Source organism: Symphalangus syndactylus, chromosome 2, assembly GCF_028878055.3.
Source record: "Symphalangus syndactylus isolate Jambi chromosome 2, NHGRI_mSymSyn1-v2.1_pri, whole genome shotgun sequence".
NCBI classification, from domain to species: Eukaryota; Metazoa; Chordata; class Mammalia; order Primates; family Hylobatidae; genus Symphalangus; species Symphalangus syndactylus.
In genome coordinates, this window is record NC_072424.2 from 91,813,249 (window position 1) to 91,836,162 (window position 22,914).

The following is a 22,914-nucleotide window of genomic DNA, read 5'->3' on the forward strand; positions in this document are numbered from 1 at the left end:
ATCCTTTCTCTAAAAAAAAAGAAATAAACGGCCAGGCGCCGCAGCTCAGGCCTGTAATCCCAGCACTTTGGGAGGCTGAGGTGGGTGGATCACGAGGTCAGGAGTTCAAGGCCAGCCTGGCCAACATAGTGAAACCCCGTCTCTACTAAAAACACAAACAATTAGCTGGGCGTGGTGACGGGCACCTGTAATCCCAGCTACTCAGGAGGCTGAGGCAGGAGAATGGCTTCAACCCGGGAGGCAGAGGTTGCAGTGAGCTGAGATTGCGCCATTGCACACCAGCCTGGGCGACAGTGAGACTCCATCTCAAAAAAAGAAAAAATAAACATAATAGGTTTAAAAAACTAGGTTAAAAAATGTCTCTCTATAGCTTTTTATTTACTGAGGTTAAAGATCTTTTCATATTTACCAACTATTTATATGTATTTGTTTCCCAGTTCACATCCTTATACATTTTGTTCCTCTACTATCTAGATATGAGCCTTTTGACCTGGATGAGTTACAAATCTGCCTCCCACTGTCTTTTGTCATTTTTCTTGACTTGGCTTCTAAGTTTTTGTTGGTCCACTGAACTAATTTTTTTTTGTTATCAAATATATCATTTCTTTTATAGTTGAATTTGGTGTCACACTTAGGCCTTCTCCAATCCATTTGCTTTAAGAGTTTAGGTTTTTGGTAGTTTTATCTTTTCCTATTTAATTCTTCTAGTGGAGGGCAGAAAACTGGTTTTTTTTCCATTTGGTTACCAGTTGTCGTCCCAATTCCACCTACAAAATAATGTCTTTCCTTGCCAATTTCAAATATCATTTTTATCCTATATGATTTTTTTAAAGTATTAGGGTATTTTGACATCCTACTATGTTACATTGACCTTACTGGACACCAGAACCATAGCTTCTTTACACATTATTTCTAAAAATTTTTGTTATTACAAATGGGGGTCTTTTTTCTTCCAACAGACTTGGTCACTAAGTGTTACTGATTTCTGTATATTAATGCTGTACCAAATCACCTTGCTGAAATTGCTTTAGATAATTCTCTTGAGGTTTTAGTTGTATATAACCAACTACTTAGAAAAACAAAACCTCTTAAATACACCCAAGGAGATTCAGTATAGTATTGAAGTGTACAATTTCAGTATATTCACACAATGGAACATAATACATAGCAGTCAAAATGAACTATACTTAATACGTGTCAACAGGGGTCGATCACAATACTGAATGCAAAAAAGCAAAGGGCCTTTGTCTCCTAGCACCCAGGTACTGAGCTCAGTTCCCGTCTTTACTGTTCCATCTCCTCCATCCACTACTCGAGGATCTCCTAGGTGACTCTACCACAGCCCCTGATGTCCTGTGAGCTGCAGGTACTGGGAGATCCACAAGGATGCCAGAACATCTGGAGCCTGGGAAATGGTATTTTCTTATTTAAAACTGAGGATCATCATGGTGGATGGGAGGCACAGTGGGAGGGGGGCGAGGGATAAAAAGACTACAAATAGGGTGCAGTGTACACTGCTTAGGTGATGGGTGCACCAAAATCCCACAAATCACCACTAAAGAACTTAATCATGTAACTAAACACCACCTGTTTCCCAGTAAGCTATGGAAAAATAATAAAAAGAAAAAAAGCAAAGTTACAGAATTGCCCAAATACATACCATCTATGTGTTTCACAAACACTAAATATATTTCATTATCCCCCTAATGAAGGGACTAAGTTCCTTAGTTCCTAATTGTCATAAAGGTTTACAGATTGATAACAAATATGTAGCAAAAGTACAAAAACATGGGTAAAATATTCACAAAAACACGGATAAAATAATCACAATGGTGATTACTTCTTAAGGCTGGGAGGGAGGGAGGATTGCAAACAACAAAATACACGAAGAGAGCTTCAATTTCGATGTATTTTAAGAAAAAAACACAGAAGCAAATACAGCAAAAGTAAAATATTTGCTAAGTCTGGGTGGGTGCACAGCTGTTCATTACAAAAGTCTAGGTGCTATTGTGAATGTCTGAAACATTTAACAGATGCTTGTAGAGAAAGATTTCTTTTAATATTTTACTCCACTGAAGAGAAATATTTTTGACTGAATTATCTTCTAGCATTCTGTAATCTTTAATCTCAAAAGAATCAATGTGGGCCTGACAAAAACGGAGATTTCACTGATTTTGGTGCGTTCCTAAAATGTTTTGTCTTCTTTGCACATCTTAGTAGCAGGAGTTACCCCCATTTGTCTGCTTCCTCCCACTAGAATGTAAGCTCTGAGTGAAAGCATTTTTCCATTATATTCAGTTACACTTCTACAGTCTTAAAATGGGCAGACACACAATAAGTAGTTGTTGAATGAAAAATCACTTGTGTTTATTTCCTTGAATTAGAAACCTGGATGTCATGTAAATAATAATGGAACGTGGATGCCGTGTAAATGCAGTATAAGAAACAGGTTTTGTCTGAATAGCAGGTTCCATTTTAAACCAGCAATATACTATAGGCAAGTCTGGTCAACACAAGTTCTGGTCAGTTTCTTCTTTCAATTCAGAATTTCCATTTCAATTCTGAGAACCTTTGGGTCAGCTCAAAGAACTCCTATATCTCAATTGCAGAGCCTGTATTATTATTTCATAAATTGTAATGGGATGTTAATCTTCACTGATACTAACTGGCTAAGCTATAGAGGGCAAAGTGGTAGAATTTCTATTGCAAAAATAAGTAAAAATTACTATAAATACTCTTCCCAAAGAAACAGCAAATAGTTATCTTTCAAGCTGTAATCATTATCTTTCACCTAGAGTGTATTGTAAGTCTACAGAAATGATGTCATTAGCCGCTGAAACAAGATTTCATATTGTAGTAATAAACAGACAAAAGACAATCCAAGTACAATTTTTTAATAAAGATAATTACAAAAGATGGAAAAATCAGCTCAGAAAGGCCAATTACTTCTTTAATAGATCAGTTTTTTTGACATAATAACTCACATCAATTTTAAATACTATCACATAAAGCATGGTGGAGAAAAGAAATTTTGCTTCATAATTAGAAAAACTCACAATAAAACTTGCCAAGAAAAACAAAAACGAAAAAGCCATTTGAAAATAAATACAGTCCATGCCAAAGTAGTATAAAATGAAGCCAGAAGTCTTCAAAAAGAAAACATTTTCCTTTCAATATTTTCTTTTTAATGATTTTCTGAAATTGGTGAGACTGTCAAATTCAGGGGTTGCTGAGCTGTTCTGATTTGGTTCTGTTAAAAGAGGCAATGTGAAATATTAAAAATGGCACAATCTTGGTTTAAATGCACTGACCTATTACATTGATCAGGTCCTGTAGGCTCATGCTAAGAAACACATTAATTGATAATGTCTTAAGTGTTTCTGGAGTAATTAATGCCTTAATCTTTCTAGTGATTTAATAAACTATTCCAAGTTATCCTGTAAAGGCTGGCACAAAATTATGTGTGCCCAAACATTTATATGCTTTCTGACAATAAAATCCTCAACTGTTTTTACTTAAAATTGTTTCTTAAATTTACCTATCTCACAACACTAAAAAAACACGTACACAGAAATAAGAACACCATGAAAACCATTAAGTGCATATATAAAAGATAATTGCAAAAAAGGGTCTCAGATAAATTATGTACAAGAATACAAACTGACTGATTCAGTTATACTGATAAACCAACAGGTAAGATGGGCATATGTTGTCTTATGTATCAATACAAACTAAAATTCAGAGCACCTCATAATGATGTTCTAAGGTTCAGTCTAGTATTTCTGAAGTGTGTACACAAACACACACCAATAAACATGTTTAGTATTTTTATAGTATGTAAAAAGTACTTGATAAGGAACATCATTTACCCTTTGGTATCTGTTTTTTCACCACTGTTGTCCTTGGATTTATCTTCTTCCTTAACGTCTAAAAATAAAAATTGGGAAAAGATTAAAACCTATTTTGAAATATAAAATGTATATATATTATTTCAAAATATACTTTATTTTCAAAATATAAAGTTATGCAATCTTATTATTAATGAATTCAGTCTAAATAAGCTTTGTGTTGGGTGTTTCCTTTACGATGGCAGTACAAGCTATGAATAGTCACTGGATTGGGATGGGGAGGGAGAAAAGGTGGCCCTAACTCTAGGTTTTGACCTATAGATTTAAAAAAAGCTTTCTGTGGTACTATTTCATTTTTCTGTAGGCTGAAGAATTTTAACAACTGCAAGGCCCTATCAGAAGAGTCTCATCACCAAATAGAGGGTTTAATTTTTAAGCACAGAAAAGATAAAGCTTTTAAAAATGAGAACACCAAAAACAGACAAACAAGAAGACATAATGAAAATGAAAGAAAAGAAAAAAAGGAAAATCCTACAGCTAAAGTTAAGTCCTTCTTACCTCAGTCATGGCTTGAATTTTTGGATGTCAATCAGTTACAAACAGACTGAAGACATCATTGTAATACACTGGGAAGTTAAAATTATAAATTTCTGTACGTAGCCTATTGAGGAGTGAATCCACAAGTAAAAGAACAGAACTAAATGTGTCAGATGTTACAGATTACCAACTCTCTAGTTAAAAAAAAAAAAAAGAGCCGGCTTATTCACATAACTTCAATTTGATAGATATAGGAAAAATTGGATCACTCTCTAACTCAGTTTTTCACATACTACAGGATCAAAATTAACAGGTTAACTAAAACGTGTGCTCATCACCACTACTTGCATTAGGAAATGCAACAAGTGCTGAGAATACAAATATTTAAGATACTGTGTTCCCTAGCCATGAGCAGCTCAATCTAGTAGGGAGACAAAATCCTGAGGTGCTACAATATGATGTGTTAAATAAAATGGCAGAGGCATGTGTAAGTGTTCTGAGAAGTCAGATGAAAGGTAACAGATTCCAGTAGCAAATTCAATTGCCTAAAGCTAACTCAGCGTTTTAAAGTAAGGCAATGTATCAAAGTATTATTTCCTCCCTAACCCAGGTCCCAAATCCCCTCCTAGCTTTCCTCAGAGTTTTTAATGTTTTCTTCAATTTCTGAACAAAATCCATTATTTGACCTTTTTCAAAATGGCAAAACTGGTCTAAGGATATGTAACTCTTCTTTGTGTTTTCTCCCATTAAATAAGCTTTAGGTAGTTAAAAATTATCTTAGAAGTTCAGTTCTGACCATGCACTACCAACAGATTCATAATTACTTTGTCCTCTTTCTTACCCAATCTGTATCACAGTGCAATGTTCACTATTTTAAACCTATGTTATCAAGAAAATAAGTTTTCTTGTATTACTAAAGCAAATAGGAATGATAACATTTATATAAAAGCTTTAAGAGCTAAGTACCACTTATATGTAAGAAAAAAGAGTCACCTACATAGCATACTTCCTCCTCTGATACTTAGGCAACTGACTTCTCGATAGCATAAACATTACAATGCAGCTCAATTTTTAAAATTTACAATTAAAACATAATTACCAAGAAACAAATCTGACCTGCTTTTTTGTCCTCTGTTTCTTTCTTATCTTCTTCAATTCTAGCTTTCTTTGCTCCTTTCTTATGATCAGCCACATTTCTTCGACCTCCTTCTCCTTCATCCTCAGAATCTGAGAATTCTTCATCACAAGCTATCCGCTTGTCTGATGCTCGAACTGCAGAAAAGATTTTAATAAATTTTGACAAAGTCACAGGTTTTATAATCATTACAGCATACTCTTACAAATGCACTAAGCAGTTAGTTACCACATTTAAAGGTAAAGGATAACATGCCTAATGATTTTAAAATTTGAATGGAATGAATGGTTTACTTAATATTGAAAACTTTGCTTTCATGTATGAAGAAATGGCTCAAAAACACGTAATAAAAATTGGGGGAATCTCTTTTTCTTTTAAAAATGCTGAAACTCTAAAGGAAAAAAGTGTGTTTTTCTAATAGGGGATGGGAATAATGTCATTACTTAAAAAGTAGCATTTTATTTCAGAGCTGAGAGGTGAAGTAGATCGAAAAAAAAAAAGTACCAATACCAAATATGTTAGACAGTCTATATCATTACACATACCATTATGCTACAATCTAACCATCACATTAAGTGTAATGAGAAGTTGTAAAATCAAACAGATGTTTAGTTATTTAGTTCACCCTACTTTAGATAAATGAGATGTCTTATTAATTTCCAAATATACTGAAGTGGCTAACTTTTGAAAACTTTCAATCATATATGTATATCCAGCCATACAAACTGAAACTGCTGACACCCAAATCAGGTTTTGAGACATCAGGAAGCTAAATCTCTGAAAGTGGCAAAAATGACAACAGTAATAGTGCGCTCATGAACATGACTTTATAGTGAAGTTCTTAGGCCACTAAAACCTTCCATTTCAAGTATCATTTTGACAAACTGGAAAAATAAAGGCATTATCTTACTAGAAATTCTCTTGTCTGGATCTTCTCCATCTTCATCTCCACTGTCTTCATGAACAGCATCTTCTGGAATAGCTTGCATCTGGACACCAGGTGCATGAGGTAACATGCGCAAATTTTCAAATAAACGCTGTCTAAATTACACATGCAAAGTTTATTAGACAAAATTCAATTTCTTTGCAGTTCTTACATGCAAGAGAAAATATTTAGCAAAAAATTTCATCTTTGGTCTAGCTAAACCTATAAATTAAAAGGTCTCTCTTTGTTGCCCAGACTATAGTGCAGTGGCAAGATCATAGCTCACTGCAGCCTCGAACTCCTGGCAATCCTCCTGCCTCAGCCTCTGCACGTTAGGACTACAAGCGTACGCCACCATGCCCGGCTAATTTTTAAATTTTTTGCAGACAAGGTCTCACTATATTGCCCAGGCTGGTCACAAACTCCTGGTCCAAAGCTATCCTCCCACCTTGGACTTCCAAAGCATTAGGATTACAAGCATGAGCCACCTTGACTGGCCAAGGAGGCATTATTTTAGTCCGCCATTTCAATGATGAGAAAACATAAGCACAAAGGCAAGCGAACTTATCAAACATCACACAGCTTGTTTGTGGTACAGAGGTGACTCAAATTCATGCTATGTACTATAATGTCTCTACTTTGCTTGTGGAGACAAAGCCTTAACAAAATGTTTCAGACAATGAAAATAACTTATAGTGCACCTTGCAATTTTAAAATACATTTCAACTAATAAAAAAATATTATTTCCATTAACTGAAGAAATTAAATGGCTGAATATGGTGGCTCATGCCTGTAAGCTCAGCACTTCTGAGAGGCAGAGGTGACAGGATCACTTGAAGCCAGGAGTTCAAGACCAGCCTGGGCAACAAAGCAATACCCCATCCTGACAAAAAAATTAAAAATTAAAAAAAAAAAAGAATAATCAGTAACTTAATGTTTTAAATCCTTTAGAAAAAAAACAAAATATCTAATAAAGTTAAAAAGATCCATCATACTTGGCCCTCTAAAGCATCCTAAATCTTTGTCAAGATAAAATGTTTATCAAAACAGTTCAATGATTTCTTACTTTATCTTTTCCATATATTCTGGAGTGTTCTGGTTTGTCATGTTTGAAGGACTAATATGCAGCTTGAAGTCTGGTCCAAAATACTCAAAGTAATCATTATATGGCAACTCTAATGAAACAATAAAATAAAGTTACATATTACAAGCTCAGTTTTCACAAAAATCCATGCACAGAATCCAGATTTAGGTGGCGAAATATTTCCAAAGAAAATGTTTAAAAGTGAACACAAAGTGAATGTTCTCCCATTTATAAAGAATGGCACTTACTCTAATCATTCATCCATCTATTTCTATATATAGACAGTCTCTGACTTTCAATAGCTTGACTTACAGTTTTCTGGCTTTTTTGTCACAACTTCAATGTCTTGTATTCAATAAATTACATGAGATATTCAACATTTTATTGTTATAAAACAGGCTCAGTATTAGATTATTTTGTCCAACTGTAGCCTAACCTAATTGTTCTGAGCACGTTTAAAGTAGGCTGGGCTAAGTCATGTTTGGTAGGTTAAGTGTATTATATCGATTTTCTACTTATCATACTTTCAACTTATGATGGGTTTATCAGGACCTAATTGCAACATAAGTGGAGAAGCATCTGTATTGACAGTTCATACAATAAAGATATCATAATAAGAACACTTACCATTGGGAATCTCACAATCAAGGGCAACTGCAGTCTCATATGTCCAACATCGAGCAACATTACGGATTGTGTAGCCACCTCCTCCAAGCATCAGTAATGGTAAGTTAAAAGTTTTTACAACTTCTACACATTTAGCATGACCTAAGACAAGAAGATTTGGTTAACAACAAAATCTGCATACTGTAACAGTTTGAAAAAAAATTTTAAAAAGATAATAAGTGCAAATGTTATTCAACCAAAATGGGTTTTCTAAATATTTTAAAAACAAATAAAAATGTAAAAAATTTCGAGTCTAAAACTCCTTTCCAAACATGTTACACAATAATACATATTAAAAAATTAAGATATAACTAGCTATTTTAGCAAGTGTCCCTGATGGAAAAGTCAAGTACACAACTATATTAAGATTATAATATGAATATACACCTATTTTACTAACATAGAAAGATGTTCATGTAGGGTTACATGGTGAAATTAATCAGGTTACAATAAAACATTATGTATAATCTAAATTAATTTTTATTAATATTTCTTTCCCTATGGACATGTGCAAAATAATTATGGAAAGCTAAACAACATAGTTTAACCCTGAGTTAACTTTAGGTAGTGGTACTGAGTAATTTTCATAACTTAAGAGTTAAAAATATCTATTAATATTTTCAAAAACTTCAACTTCTATGTGTAGAAATTTAATATTAATAGTAAACCTAACATGAAAGTAAATATTTTATGTGGATAAATGTCACAACTCAATAATCATTTATAAGTTACCAGTAAGTTCCCTTCCCGGAATATTACCAGTTAGGCACATAACTCAATCTTTAAAGAAGAAAAGAAAATCCTTCAATTATAAAAGACATTTGCGCATACTGAAGAGTATTCGGGAAAAAATTAAAAAGGGACAATGAAAAAACTAACCACCTAAAAAAAACATTATTCAAAAATCGTTTTTCTATATTTCCTTGCATTTCAGAGTTAATTTTACAAAGTTTATCTGTTCTCTTCATGTAACGGTATACTGTGAGAATTTTCATTAAGCATTCTTCAATAGTTGCACTATGTGATTTACATAATTCTAGCACTCAATTTTTATTACTGCTACTAGAAAAATTTCTTGTAACAGATAAAAACCATTTGGATTTTTTTAAAGACAAAACAAACATACAAAAAGTTAACTTACAGGCTTCCAAGTAAAGATAACTGGCTAACAAAGATGTTTACTTTTCCTTCATCCCAAAACTTGACAAAAATGACTGGAAAGGGATTTTTTTAAAGGCCAAAATTTGTAAAAACGAAGAATGGGAGAGAATACAAGAGCAAGAACATAGCTGATGGCAGCAAGGAGATGGAAAAGAGATAACTAACTTCAGCAGATCTGAAAAAGCTGAATCAAAGCTGGCAGTAGAGAAACTCAGAATGAAGTTTAAGACTTGGAATTACAAATATCCTTACATGCTTTATGCAACTGAAACTCTATTAGCTGAAATACAATGTAAATTTTTTTCTAAGAGTGAACTGATGCAATTTATGATTATAAAAAATATTAAGTACAAAAACATTAAGGACTTTCAAGTCAAACAGGAAAACTGACAGTTAATATATACTTTTAAGAGTACATTAGGTAGATCATTTTAGAAAGTTTATAAACATTTTGAGGCAAAAGATGGTTATTAACACATTAAGTTACAATATGAAACTGTGGTTCAACCACTGTTGACCTACAAAGGGACAATTAATTTAATATCATTCCACTTAATATAGAATAACAGATTATACCATAATTCTAATATAGCTGGTATAGTAGCAATCATAACGTCAAATAAAGAAGCTTTTAGTATCTGTATTTAGTTATCCAATTCCATTAATACCAGCAACTGTTCTGGAGAAAGTTCTATTTGAGAATTCTCCACATCTTAGAGAATACAATGCACACTATCAACTTGCTACCTAAAAGTTCACGTGGAAAAAAACCTCTAAAATCATACACAAACGCTCATGATAAAAATCATTTCTAATCTACATATAAATTATACTATCTTATTAAATAAAATTTCAGATTTATTCTTACACCCTAGAAGTTCATTCCAGAATGGTGATATTTTGCTTTGGCCTAGCCTTCAATCATATGCTGATTTCAACACATGATCAACATTTACTATGTACTGCAGCACTCCTAATCCCCCACACACTTTTTATCAGGAAGCTACTTGAGAAGGTGCTCCACCAAAACATGAGAAAAAAATTAAGGACAGAGAACAGAGCCACCAGGGAGAACCAATACAACAGAAAAAAAGCAGAGAACACCTATATGTCCTGTCAGGCCTACCAAAGATAGTCATCCAAACACGAACAGATGAGAAGGCTGTTTTTCAAGAAGGTGAAAGTGACAGAATATTCAATGAATCTGAACACATGAAGATACTGAGACACCAGTAGTTTAGCAGTAAGTGGAGAGAAAACTAAGCAAATGGGAAACTTAGGACCAATTATGCGGCAAAGAAAAACTGCATAAGCTGAAAAGTGTTTAAAGATGCTGCTGTAAACATTAAGTATCACAATCAAACTCTGATTTGTAAAAATAGAGATATGGGAAGGGTACAAGTATGTTGTAGGCAAAGTGGTGAGGAGAGCTAAACCCTCTTCTTCCTTAATGAGAAATAAATAATCCAATTAAGTAACAAGGTATGCATGTTTTATTTACAATGAGTCAACAACCATTCAAAAATAGCTGCCTTGGGTTCAAACTACAATAAACCTTAAAAAACTAGTCATGTATAAATGTATATATAAATCTGCCATAATGAAACAAGAATAACTCTAGTCATACATACAACAGACAAAACCCCATGAAAAATGCAGAGTACAGTGTTAAAACAGCAGGCAAGAACCTACAATGAGAACTTTTATGGGAAGTTCTTGGGTGGAAGAAAAACCATCTTTTTCTGGAAATACCACCCTTTGAATTGCTCACCTTTGACTGTTAGATTGAAACAACCCAGTCTATCACCAGATAATGAGTCTGCACCACACTGTAATACCACAGCACTAGGTTGATACATCTCCATCACCTTTGAGATAATCTACACACAAGATAACAAATGTTAGCATCTCCAATAACATTCTGAAATTCCATTCCAATTTTGAAAATAATAATACTTACAGGCTTAAATATCTGCCCATATGACTCATCATCTATACCATCTCTCATTGGAAAATTGACAGCATAGTATTTGCCTTTTCCAGCACCAATATCCTAAAATATATAATTAAACTGATCTTACAGAATATTCTATAATAAAAAGTTTGGCATTTGTTTACCACATTTTGAAAAGACTGAAAGACTAAGTATTAAGGATCCAATTTTGAATTCATCTTAGAGTGGAGACCGGAACAATCAAACTGAGAAAGGAAATAATACAGAACAAATAAGTATATGCTCCAATATTTATAGACTGCTTGTAAAGCATACAAGAACCATTTTCAATTAATCTGTAGTGATTATTTTTGAGAAAAGAAATTTAACACAAGCAGTTAAAGGCAATGAAATTACACTACATTAAACCAGAAAATCCATCATAAACAGAGTATTTAAGATGACAAGGCAACTTTATGAGTAAACCTGTGGAAAATAAATTAAGCCAAAAAGCCCTGCAGGACAATCATCTGCAGAATCCTTCTTGTGGTTCACAATCTGTTGGTATGAGTTTACCTATGATGAAAGAACGACCCAGACTTTCTCGAAGATTTAACAGCTACCGACTAAAGCACCAGATTTGTTCTTTTTTTTTTTTTGAGACGGAGTTTTGCTCTTGTTGCCCAGGCTGGAGGCGCAATGGCGTGATCTCGGCTCACTGCAACCTCCACCTCCAGGTTCAAGCAATTCTCCTGCCTCAGCCTCCCTAGTGGCTGGGATTACAGGCATGCGCCACCATGCCAGGCTAATTTTGTATTTTTAGTAGAGACAGGGTTTCTCCATGTTCAACAGGCTGGTCTCGAACTCCCAACCTCAGGTGATCCACCCACCTCGGCCCCGCAAGGTGCTGGGATTACAGGCGTGAGCCACCGCACCTAGCCTCAGATTTGTTCTTAATTGGACTTCAAACAAATTTTGTTTCTACTTGTTCAATGAGTACCACTCCAGGCATTAATCTCTCTCAAAAGACGCAAAGGTTCCAGCTACATATACTCTTAAATGATATATACACATATTATATATACTTATTTGTACATATTATGCATTTGTAGATGTGCATATGCATTTCTGTGTGTGTATACGTATTCCTAGAAGATACTGTATAGTACAGACATTACTACAAAATAGTATTTTAACTGCAATACCAAAGGATTGGGGCGTGCCTTTTTTTTTTTTTTTTTTTTTTGAGATGAAGTCCTGCTCTGTCACCCAGGATGGAGTGCAGTGGCATGATCTCGGCTCACTGCACTCCAGTGAGCCAAGATCGCCTCCTAGGTTCAAACAATTCTCCTGTCTCAGCCTCCCGAGTCGCTGGGACTACAGGTGCACGCCACCACACCCAGCTAGTTTTTTTTGCAATTTTAGTAGAGATGGAGTTTCACCATATTGGTCAGGCTGGTGTCGAACTCTCAACCTCAGGTAATCCACTCACCTTAGCCTCCCAAAGTGCTGGGATTACAGGCATGAGCCACTGCACCTGGTTGGGGTGAGGGGGGGATGGGGGTGGGGGTGCCTAATTCTTATGTGTGTTAAATTATAATGTCTGAAGATCCATGAATTTTTACAATTACTAGCACTTGTGCAAGTTTTTCCTGAACCTCTCATGGAATGATCTTAGCTTCAGTCCAATTTTACAAAAGCAAAATTTACCCTCAATATTAAGAGTTATGAGACCCAACATCCAACAAGGAGAAAGCAAGCAAAATTACACACCTCCTCTCCCAATTTTTCTTGAAGTCTAAATTTTTATTAAGATTTATTAACTAAATACAAACCATACAAATACGGAAAAGCCAAAGTATTGTGAATCTTTACAGTCCTACTGCACAGTTAAAACACAGATGAAATATATTTTGACCCTAAGATTTCAGAATACAGAAAAGTTGGTTAGCACTTCTCATCCTAACTGCTACTAACTAGCTGGCAACTCAGAGCTGCTGCCCTTGTTAGACATAGCTTTCTCTCTTCCAGGTCTCATTCTGCAACTGCTAATATGCCACCTTTCTTTCTTCCACTAGACTACTTGAATTAAAGCAAACAGTTTCAACAATGAGCTAAGCTCAGAGTAGCCTTCTTTTCAGCATGAGAATTAGCAGGCAGAAAAAGGAGTGTTTATTAAGTTAACATCCAACGATACACGTGAATTACACAGAAAGCCCAAATACAGCTGTACATATAATGTAATGACTGATTTTAATTCTCTCACAAAGTTATGTGGATATGCTTAAAATATTCAAATTTTATCCTTAAAACATCAGCGACTGTAAAATGTTTTTTTTTTTTTGAGACAGAGTCTTGCTCTGTCGCCCAGGCTGGAGTGCAGTGGAGCGATCTCGGCTCACAGCAAGCTCCACCTCCCGGGTTCACACCATTCTCCTCCCTCAGCCTCCCGAGTAGCTGGGACTACAAGCACCTACCACCACGCCCGGCTAATTTTTTGTATTTTTAGTGGAGACGGGGTTTCTCCGTGTTAGCCAGGATGGTCTCAATCTCCTGACCTCGTGATCCTCCCGCCTCGGCCTCCCAAAGTGCTGGGATTACAGGCGTGAGCCACCACGCCCGGCCCAGCGACTGTAAAATCTTAAGTGAGAGGAAGAGATGTTGAAAGCCATTCTCAAATCCTTCTAAAACATGCATTCTCTAATATTTTCAAAAACTTCAAACTGTAAGAATTATGAATAATAACTGAGATGAGACCACAGTGACATCCACCTGTCAGAAATTAAATGAGGCTTCCATTTTCCACTTCTGAGATAAACCAGGATCACACTGCAAAGATACTGTCTTATTCTTTAAGCTTAAAACAGAGAAGACTTTTGCTTGACTTCCACTAGGATGTAATGGTTGTTGACAAATGTATTCTATCGGTTTACAGCAGTGGTTCTCAAACTTTAAGGTGGAGAATCACCCAGAGCTTCTGGGCCCTAAGAATGTGTATTTCTAACAAGTTCCCAGGTGATGCTGATCTGCTTTCCTCAGTTTAGGGGCCACTGTTTGAGAACCACTGGTCTGTAAGATAAGACCGGGTGGGGAAAGGGAGAAATTGAAGTTTACTGGCAAGGAATTGAAATTACAAATCTGCAATTTTAAAAGCTAAATAATTTAAACTCAAACCAAACATTTGACCTCCCACCCATTTTTAAGTATGGAAAAGTTTTAGTAAGGTAACTCTTTTATTCAAAGAGTTTACTGAGAAAGTATCACACTGTGGTCTAATAAAGAAAAGCCATACAGCTTAATACTTTACGGCAACTCTTTAAACTATGGTTGCTAAACTGTAATGATATACCACAGATGTGAAAAATAACCTTAATAAAATTGTTTAAAACTTTGTTCAATGCCATATAAATCTCCCATATAATCCAGGCTGAACTAAAAACAGCTGTTTAAATTATTGAATAAATTTCAACATGCATGTACTTAGGTTCAAAAAAAGTGTAGTGAGGCAAAAAACCAATGAGCTTACAGAAATAGGATTTGACCAGTGAGTCATAAAAGACAAGAGCATCAAATGGAAAAAGATAACAGAAATAAAATAGAAATACACTTAATGTAACAGGTAGGCAAAGCTACACTATGGTATTCTTTCTCTACCTAAATACATTACCAATTTTAGAAGCTTAAAGAAAAAAAAAAGATTAAAATTAGATCTACTAAAAATCAAGACCAATCACAAAAGAGAGGAGCAGAAGAACCTACAAAGACCTAGTCTATTTTATTCCACCATTCTTTATAATCAATAGCAACGTAGGCTACCATCAGGTAGTTTTGAAGATTCAAACTGAACATCAAGAGAAGGGCTTCATGCTTTGTGGATATTCAAAAACATTTATTCAACCAAAGAAAACAGCTGAGAAAAAAAGCAGTCCTTAAGTTCTCACTAAATTTTTGCTTATAGTCAGCAACAGTGAATTCTAGCAAATGTTACTGCATACATAGTAATTCAATTCTGCATACAAGTTTCAAATTATTAACTCAGGAAAAATACTACTTCAAGTATAGGATTACTGATCTCCTAGGTTCATCTCACAATATTTATTCAGACAGAATTTAGTCTTACCCTCAAGTCTCCTGTGCCAGGAAAGTATTCCCCATATTTATGGAATGATACAGTCATTACACGATCTGTCGTATAAAAAGCTTCTTCAACACCATCACCATGATGAATATCTATATCAATATATAAGACTCTCTGATGATACCTGAAAACAAATCCATATGTTTTGGTTTTTCCTTTAAAGGTTCTAAGATGGGACGAAGCACCACAAATTCAGGAAACCCATTTTTGAGCTCTTGCATTCCAGAATGTTTAATCACCTTTTACATTCAGCCTAAAAGGTTATTCAAATATCTGAGGTTTGAGCCTCAGGCCTTTTAAATACTCACTTGTGGCCCAATGTAGGTTAAAAAATATATATTTACTCTTTGTGAAATTTGTTCTATTCTACATGCTTCAAGAACATAGCACATATTTCTAATATATTAAAAACTGAAGATTATACCATACTCAAGATTGTTAATTAAAACACCTCTGTAGTAAATCTTCAATAGCGTAAAATAGGGATTGGCTAACTATGACCCATGGCCCAAATCTGGCCAATTGCCTCATTTTTCAGCTTTGAACTAAGAAGTTTTTATATTTTTTAAATGGTTTAAAAACAAAACCAAAACAAGAGTATTTTCTGACGTGTGACAATTATAAAAAATTCAAATTTCAGTGTCCATAAAAAAGTTTTATTGAAAGACAGCCATGCTCAATTGTTTATTACCTATGGCTTCATTTGAACTGCAGAATCGATCAGCTGTAACAGAGGCTACATGTGGTACTCTCATGATTTCAAACTGTTGCTTGGACTAGAACCACAGATTAGTGACACAGTTGTAACTCAAACACAGTTTAGGAGTCACATGAATCACCGTATCATGACATTTCGTTACCAGCGCATACTCATGTCAAAATAAGGGGAAAATGGACTTCTCATGTCATCCTTTTGAAGTATAGTGAAGTGAGATATTATTAGATGGCAAAGCATTGTATTTATTATGTAATGGTGCCACAGCTGTGCTAAATAAAACAATACAATGTAAATTGGTATTTCCAGACTAAGCACTCATAAGAATATTCTCATAAGACTATAAAGAGCATATCATAGTATAGCAAAATTTCTTCACAAAATTAAAAAAACAGAAATGAGGCTGTGATCAAAGTAAAGTTTCTGAGTGGCTCATGTGTTAGATAAGCAAGGAAAGCTGTGCACCAAGTCAATTAATTAAATCATGTTTGATACACCACCCAAAAAAATGTGTCCAGAGAAATTAAAGTTGTTTAAAACTATTAGCTGAGTGGGCAAGAACTTGCTCAAAGAGTTGAAGACACTGGAACCAACATCAACAGTCAATTAAAAAACAAGGCAAATGATTGCAAATGATTTTCCTTTGCTCCTGATGAGCAGGCAAGATGTTACACTGATACTGCTCAATTACTGTTTATTTGAGGAGTCAGTATCAATTTTAAGTTGACTGAAAAATCAGCCTCTATGGATAGCATGCATGGAATAACTACAAGCAAAAAACACTAGCTCAGTATAATATAAGGTAGAATCTGCTAAGATGTGTCATAACTGATGGCAAAAAATAACTAACATTGCAAACGTCCAAATTCATAAGTACCTCTATAGATCTCTCTCTCAAACTGCAGCCACAGATAAGGAAAAATAACTCCAACAACTCAGAGATAATTTTATATGCATCAGTAGAGAACAAAGCCTCAGTCAGATATGGAAGTTAGGCAGTTACACTAACTCAATAGGTAAACAAATTTCCTTTAACACTGGTTTCAAATTTTTGTCTTCAGTTTAAAACTTACAAAATACTAGAATATAAACTTCCAAGGTCATTGTCATTTTTTACTAGCTGAAACTAAAATGAAAATTGCCAAACTACTTTTAAAAAAGGGTATTTAATGGAGTTTTGACATTTATATACACTTCTAATTCCTTTTTTTTTTTTTTTGAGACGGAGTCTCGCTCTGTAGCCCAGGCTGGACTGCAGTGGTGCGATCTCGGCTCACTGCAACCTCCACCTCCCAGGTTCAAGCAATTCTCCTGCCTCAGCCTCCTGAGTAGCTGGGATTACAGGCGCACGCCACCACGCCCGGCTAATTTTTTATTTTTAGTAGGATGGGGTTTCACCATGTTGGTCAGGCTGGTCTCGAACCCCTGACCTCATGATCCACCCACCTCATCCTGCCAAAGTGCTGGGATTACAGGCGTGAGCCATGGCATTGGCCTTTTATACACTTCTAATTCTTTTTTTTAAGGCAGGGTCTCACACTGTTGCCCAGGCTAGAGTGTAGTGGTAGGAACATGGCTTCCTGCAGACTCAACTTCCTCGACTCAGGTACTCCCACCTCAGCCTCCTGGGTAGTTGGGACTACAGACGCATGCCACCACATCTGGCTGATTTTTTTTCTGTACAGATGGGGTTTTGCCATGTTGCCCAGCCTGGTCTCAAACTCCTGGGCTCAAGAGATCCGCCCACCTCAGCCTCCCAAAGTGCAGGGATTACAGGCCTGGGCCATAGTGCCTGGCCATACTTCTAACTCTTAATAATTGAAGAATTGGGCAAATTTCCTGCATTTCTTCATTGTTTTGTAATGAATTCATAGAAAACTCACCATTAACTATTTCAACCTATGGTTTACCTAATATTTTTTAAAGCCATAGACTTTTACTTATTGTGTTTTAATGAAAACATTTTATCACTGTAAAGAGTATCAATATAAATAAACATACTTTAGTAATTCAAGGATGGCAAGCACAATATCATTAACATAACAGAATCCTGATGCTTCTGACTTCTTAGCATGATGTAATCCTCCAGCCCAATTAACAGCCATATCAGTCTGTTGTCGGTTTAATTTCACAGCTCCAGCTAAGAAGTAGAAACAAGATAGACTTTTTAAACATTTATCATAAAAAATTAGTACAATGAGACAAAAACACTACAAGTGTATGCCATGCATAAGCAAGAGCTTAAAATCATAAAAGTTAACAGAAATCATCCGTAACATGAATAGTTAGGAGTTACTCCCTAGAAAAATATTCTCCTAGAGCTGCAACCTGAGATTACATAATGGTTTATGTGGAAAGTGGTAGTAACAATGACACCTAGAAGACAAGGGGAATGAAAGAAGTCTCTTAAGTGAAAATACGTTAAAAAAGTGTTTAAGTCACAATCATAAAACATAGAGGTCTGAAAGTAAATTGTACTTTACTATAAACATACTGATTTCCTTTTGTTATCAAAATTCACAATCATTAATACTTCTGCTTCACACAAATAACCCGAAAAATAACACACCAAGTTCAGATCAACTTTTAAATCTGATTGCATTAGCACTTACCAACTGAACCGCCAGTTGAGAGCTGACAAAACTCAAAGAGTCCATCAAACACTGGACAATCTTCTCCAACATTAACTGTGGAAGATGGATTTCATTAATTTCAACACACTCTGCAAATTAATGAAAGCCTTTTCTTACAAAAACTATTTCCTACAAATACTTTTTTGCTTGATGCAATCATCAAACATACACTTCACAGTATAATATAAAGTTTCCAACTTTAAAATATATTTATTGTTTTATCCAAGGTAATCAAAGTGTTATCTGTGAAAGATCGTCAAATCTTAACAGGATTATCTGTGGAATATTTCTGGTCTATTAACAAGAACTCAATAGTTGTCTAAGTACAACAGTTCTTATTTAATTAAAACACAGCCTTAAATTTTCTAGGCCTTTCCCCTTAATATTACAATAAGTTAACATTCTAAAAGTAACTTCAATTGCTTTATAATTTACTTTCTTTAAAACTCCTTAATCCGTAACTTTGAAATGCATGTCAGTAAGTTACTAAACCAAAGATGTAACAACAGCTGGTTGCCTATTCCCATGGCTAATCTTGATCTTGAAAGTTGGTAAGAATTAACTAGGTTCATGGGAGCCAAAATATAGAAGGATACTAAAGACAACAAAGAAAAAACATATACAGATGAACGACACAACATCACACATTTAGTTCCTTAGTACTGAGAGAATGAAAGGATATGGCAGATGTATGTAACCCTTTCTTAGTCTTTCTCTACGCCCTTGAATTGTAACCTCTTCAAGAATAAGGGTCCTTGTTTTATATATTAATATCTTTGTACACCCTTAAGTCACAAGCACTGTAAGAAATGAATTTTAGTTTCTTACTGCTCAGAGAGATCATAATCTTTTTTTTTTTTTTGGAGACAGAGTCTCACTCTGTCGCCCAGGCTGGAGTGCAATGGCGTGAGCTTGGCTCACTGCAACCTCCACTTCTGGGGTTCAAGCAAGCAATTCTCCCGTCTCAGCCTACTGAGTAGTGGGATTGCAGGTGCGCGCCACCACACCCAGCTAATTTTCTGTATTTTTTTTTAGCAGAGACAGGGTTTTGCCACATTGGCCAGGCTGGTTTCAAACTCCTGACCTCAGGTAATCCACTCACCTCAGCCTCCCAAAGTGCTGGGATTACAGGCGTGAGCCATCACACCTGGCCAGGATCATAAGCTTAATAGAACTCATTATTATGTGGGTTTTAAACCAATCTTGTTATGTTGTTTGCCCAAGGGCTACTCATGCCTCTTTTGCATCTAAGTTGGAATCTTCATTGAAAAAAAAAATAATTAAATACTACATGTTCTAGTTACATTGTAGCATTATAACAAATCAAACAAGATATGATAGAAATGTGTATAAGATTGTAAATATGAGATGTCTAGCACCTACACTAATTTAGTATTATAATCATCACTGAAGTCAATCAATACAAACACTAATGAGAATGAACTTTGGTATCAAGCTTTAAAAGATACTGTTCCAATAATTGTAGGTTGACTTTTGCATTCTACCTTCAAGCCAATTTGTTACCAATCTCTAAAAATAAAATACTTCTAACCTGTACGAGAACATTACGTAGAATCAAAAGCTTCACTAATATCTTAACAAAGAAAAAGAGATGTGTATTATAGTCCAGGTTAACTGAAGTACACAAAGAGAAGACAAGAGATATGTATATGCCAAGCTAAGGCTAATCAAAGTGTAATCTTGTTTTTGTTTTTTGAAGCAAGGGAGTAAGGGAGTGAGGTCTCCCTACCAATATGTATTAACCCAAAGTTATCAGGGGAGCAAACTAGGAGTAGAAGAATATCCAAACAGCAGTTTCACGAACCAATAAGCTTCAGATAGGTTTGTTTTTTTCTTAAGTAGCTTTAGTAGTGTTACAATGACTTTTCAAATCAGTAAATAATTTTAACATATTAGACCAACAGGAAAAATATTCAGATTTAGATCATTCTAAGCTCCTAAAAATACTAATTTACATTTATCAGTGCAAAACTACTTTTTACTTAGAAACGTACATCTCTGCATCTGCTTACTATACTCAGACATGTTATCTGGTCTTATTGACCGTAGAAATTTGATATACTCATCACTGTGATATTTTGTCATTTCTTCAGCAGTGGCTTTATGGGGCCTCTGTGAAGAGAAATAAATGTCAGAACTGTGGAATTACAACTGGTTATATCAGTATTATCAAACAAATATACAAATTCCCCTATAGGTCCCCTCAAAAGAACTAAGTCTACCAGAACAAAATATATAAATTCCAAAACTAACCCAAACTTATACATGTGTTTTAGAAAACAGTAATCAATTTCAAAACTAATTCAAACTCCTTTGGAAGCATTACACAGGCGTATCAACTATGATTTAATCACTCCTTATTTTAGTGGAAACAGTTCGAGTAAAAAATAAAATCCATATGTTCATAAACTCTACTTTCTTTCCTTTTCCATGATAAAACATCCAGTGATTTCATCAATGAAATCACTCACTAAAAGAGTTTTCAATTCTAAATCTTTGTTCATGACCTCTCGTCCTTTTTTCTGTCCTAATCTTCCTTGTTTCGAAGAGCTCAATTTCACATATGACAAAATTCTTCCACAAGACTTCCAGATTGAGTCTTATTCTAACTTCCCCTTCTCTAAATGTCTATATGTAACTGAAAATAATTCACATATTCACATACATTGCCTAACATTAATTGTTTTAAATATTTCTTTTCTCCCCAAATAGCTAATTGTTGTGTCTATATTTGTTTATACATACCCTCATCTTTATCTACAAAAACATTAAGGCAGCTGTTGCACTTGCGTTATCTGTACTATGCTTGGCCACACTAACACAGTATTCCATATGTATTATATGCCCTGTAAATATTTGTGGGATTAATTTTATGTGTTATTATTTTGTAACAGTCCCAGGTCAACTCTTTTCGGCAGCACAGGCAGATTAATAATTATTGTAAAAAAAAAAAAAAAAAAAAAAAGTTAACATGCTACACTGAGTTGTTGCTATACTGAGTTGTTCTCCAGAAACATGAAAATCTAGGGTAGGGGTAACTTTTTTAAATGGTTAAAGGAAGATGGAAAAAAAAAAGCTATAGTGCCCATTCTTATACATCTTTTAAGAATAAAACAAAAAGAGTAGTTTTTTTCAGCAGCATAGGCATGTTACCAATGATTGTAATAAAAATAGTTAATATGCTATACTGAGTTGTTCTCTAGAAAAAACATGAAAGCCTAGGGTACGGGGAGCTTTTTTAAATGGTTAAAAGAAAAGGAAAAAGAGGGTATAGCTCACATTCTTATTCATCTCCTAAGAATAAAACGAAAAAAGAAGTTAGTTTTATTCCAGATCTTTTCATCTGCTAAATGCCCTCAAAAGGGGAATAATAGACAAAGTTTCACAGTAGCTAAAAAAAAAAAAAAAAAAGATCAGTGCTGAATATGTATTAAAAGGAATACTCACATATATTTCCATTTTTCTGTATAAGCCATAATTTAACAGCAAGTTATGGGTCATGCGGATTCTATGAGGCTTCATGGGATGACCCTGTCCATAATAATAATTTCCAATATCACCTAAAATAGAAAAGACACAAACTAAACAATACAGACAAGAGACCCTCCATGAACTATTTGAATTTATGTATATCTATCATTAGAAGGCATTTACTATTTGACAAAATTTATTTAAAACCTTAGTAACTTAGATTTATTTTGCAACTTTCAAACTATATCAGATGACCAAGATGCTATGCACACTTTTACCAGCTGAAGACTCCATTATTACACACTATATTTATTTGTAGATTAAGGAAAGCAAGATTTTCAGATTTTTAGTTACCCCCAATTTTTAAAATTTCTGTTCCTTGAAATGATGCCTGCTTTCTGTATTCTCTGGCAAATTCAGATGCTTTTAAGTTCTCTGAGTTTTATTGGTATGATTTAAAATTTTTTCAGCAAATACTGCTTCTTGGATGATTTGCTGGCATTTGAGAAATCTCATAATTGGCGTTTTGCATGTTAAAACATACTGTGTCCATATTAAAGCCCATCAGGGAAGTTTTGGTAACTGAAATTTAGGTCCTAAGTGAGGTTTTGCTCCGCTAAGACACAGCATGACATTTTTCAAGGTAA

The 22,914-nt window shown here is 34.7% G+C and overlaps 1 protein-coding gene across 1 annotated transcript in view; it reads right to left on the reverse strand.

Moving 5' to 3' along the window:
• Nucleotides 1-2,878: 2,878 nt before the first annotated feature.
• The window catches only part of HDAC2 (histone deacetylase 2), a 31,242-nt gene continuing 11,206 nt past the window's right edge, over nt 2,879-22,914 (reverse strand). Inside the window, exons 2-14 of the mRNA XM_055261875.2 lie at nt 22,244-22,356; nt 20,791-20,908; nt 18,755-18,829; nt 18,144-18,282; nt 15,410-15,551; nt 11,317-11,409; nt 11,128-11,236; nt 8,157-8,297; nt 7,512-7,620; nt 6,431-6,561; nt 5,502-5,657; nt 3,870-3,927; nt 2,879-3,250 (exon numbers count right to left, since the gene is read on the reverse strand). Of these exons, the coding sequence (XP_055117850.2) occupies nt 3,220-3,250; nt 3,870-3,927; nt 5,502-5,657; nt 6,431-6,561; nt 7,512-7,620; nt 8,157-8,297; nt 11,128-11,236; nt 11,317-11,409; nt 15,410-15,551; nt 18,144-18,282; nt 18,755-18,829; nt 20,791-20,908; nt 22,244-22,356 (1,415 nt within the window). The 3' untranslated portion in view covers nt 2,879-3,219. The remainder of the gene's footprint in view (nt 3,251-3,869; nt 3,928-5,501; nt 5,658-6,430; nt 6,562-7,511; nt 7,621-8,156; nt 8,298-11,127; nt 11,237-11,316; nt 11,410-15,409; nt 15,552-18,143; nt 18,283-18,754; nt 18,830-20,790; nt 20,909-22,243; nt 22,357-22,914) is intronic.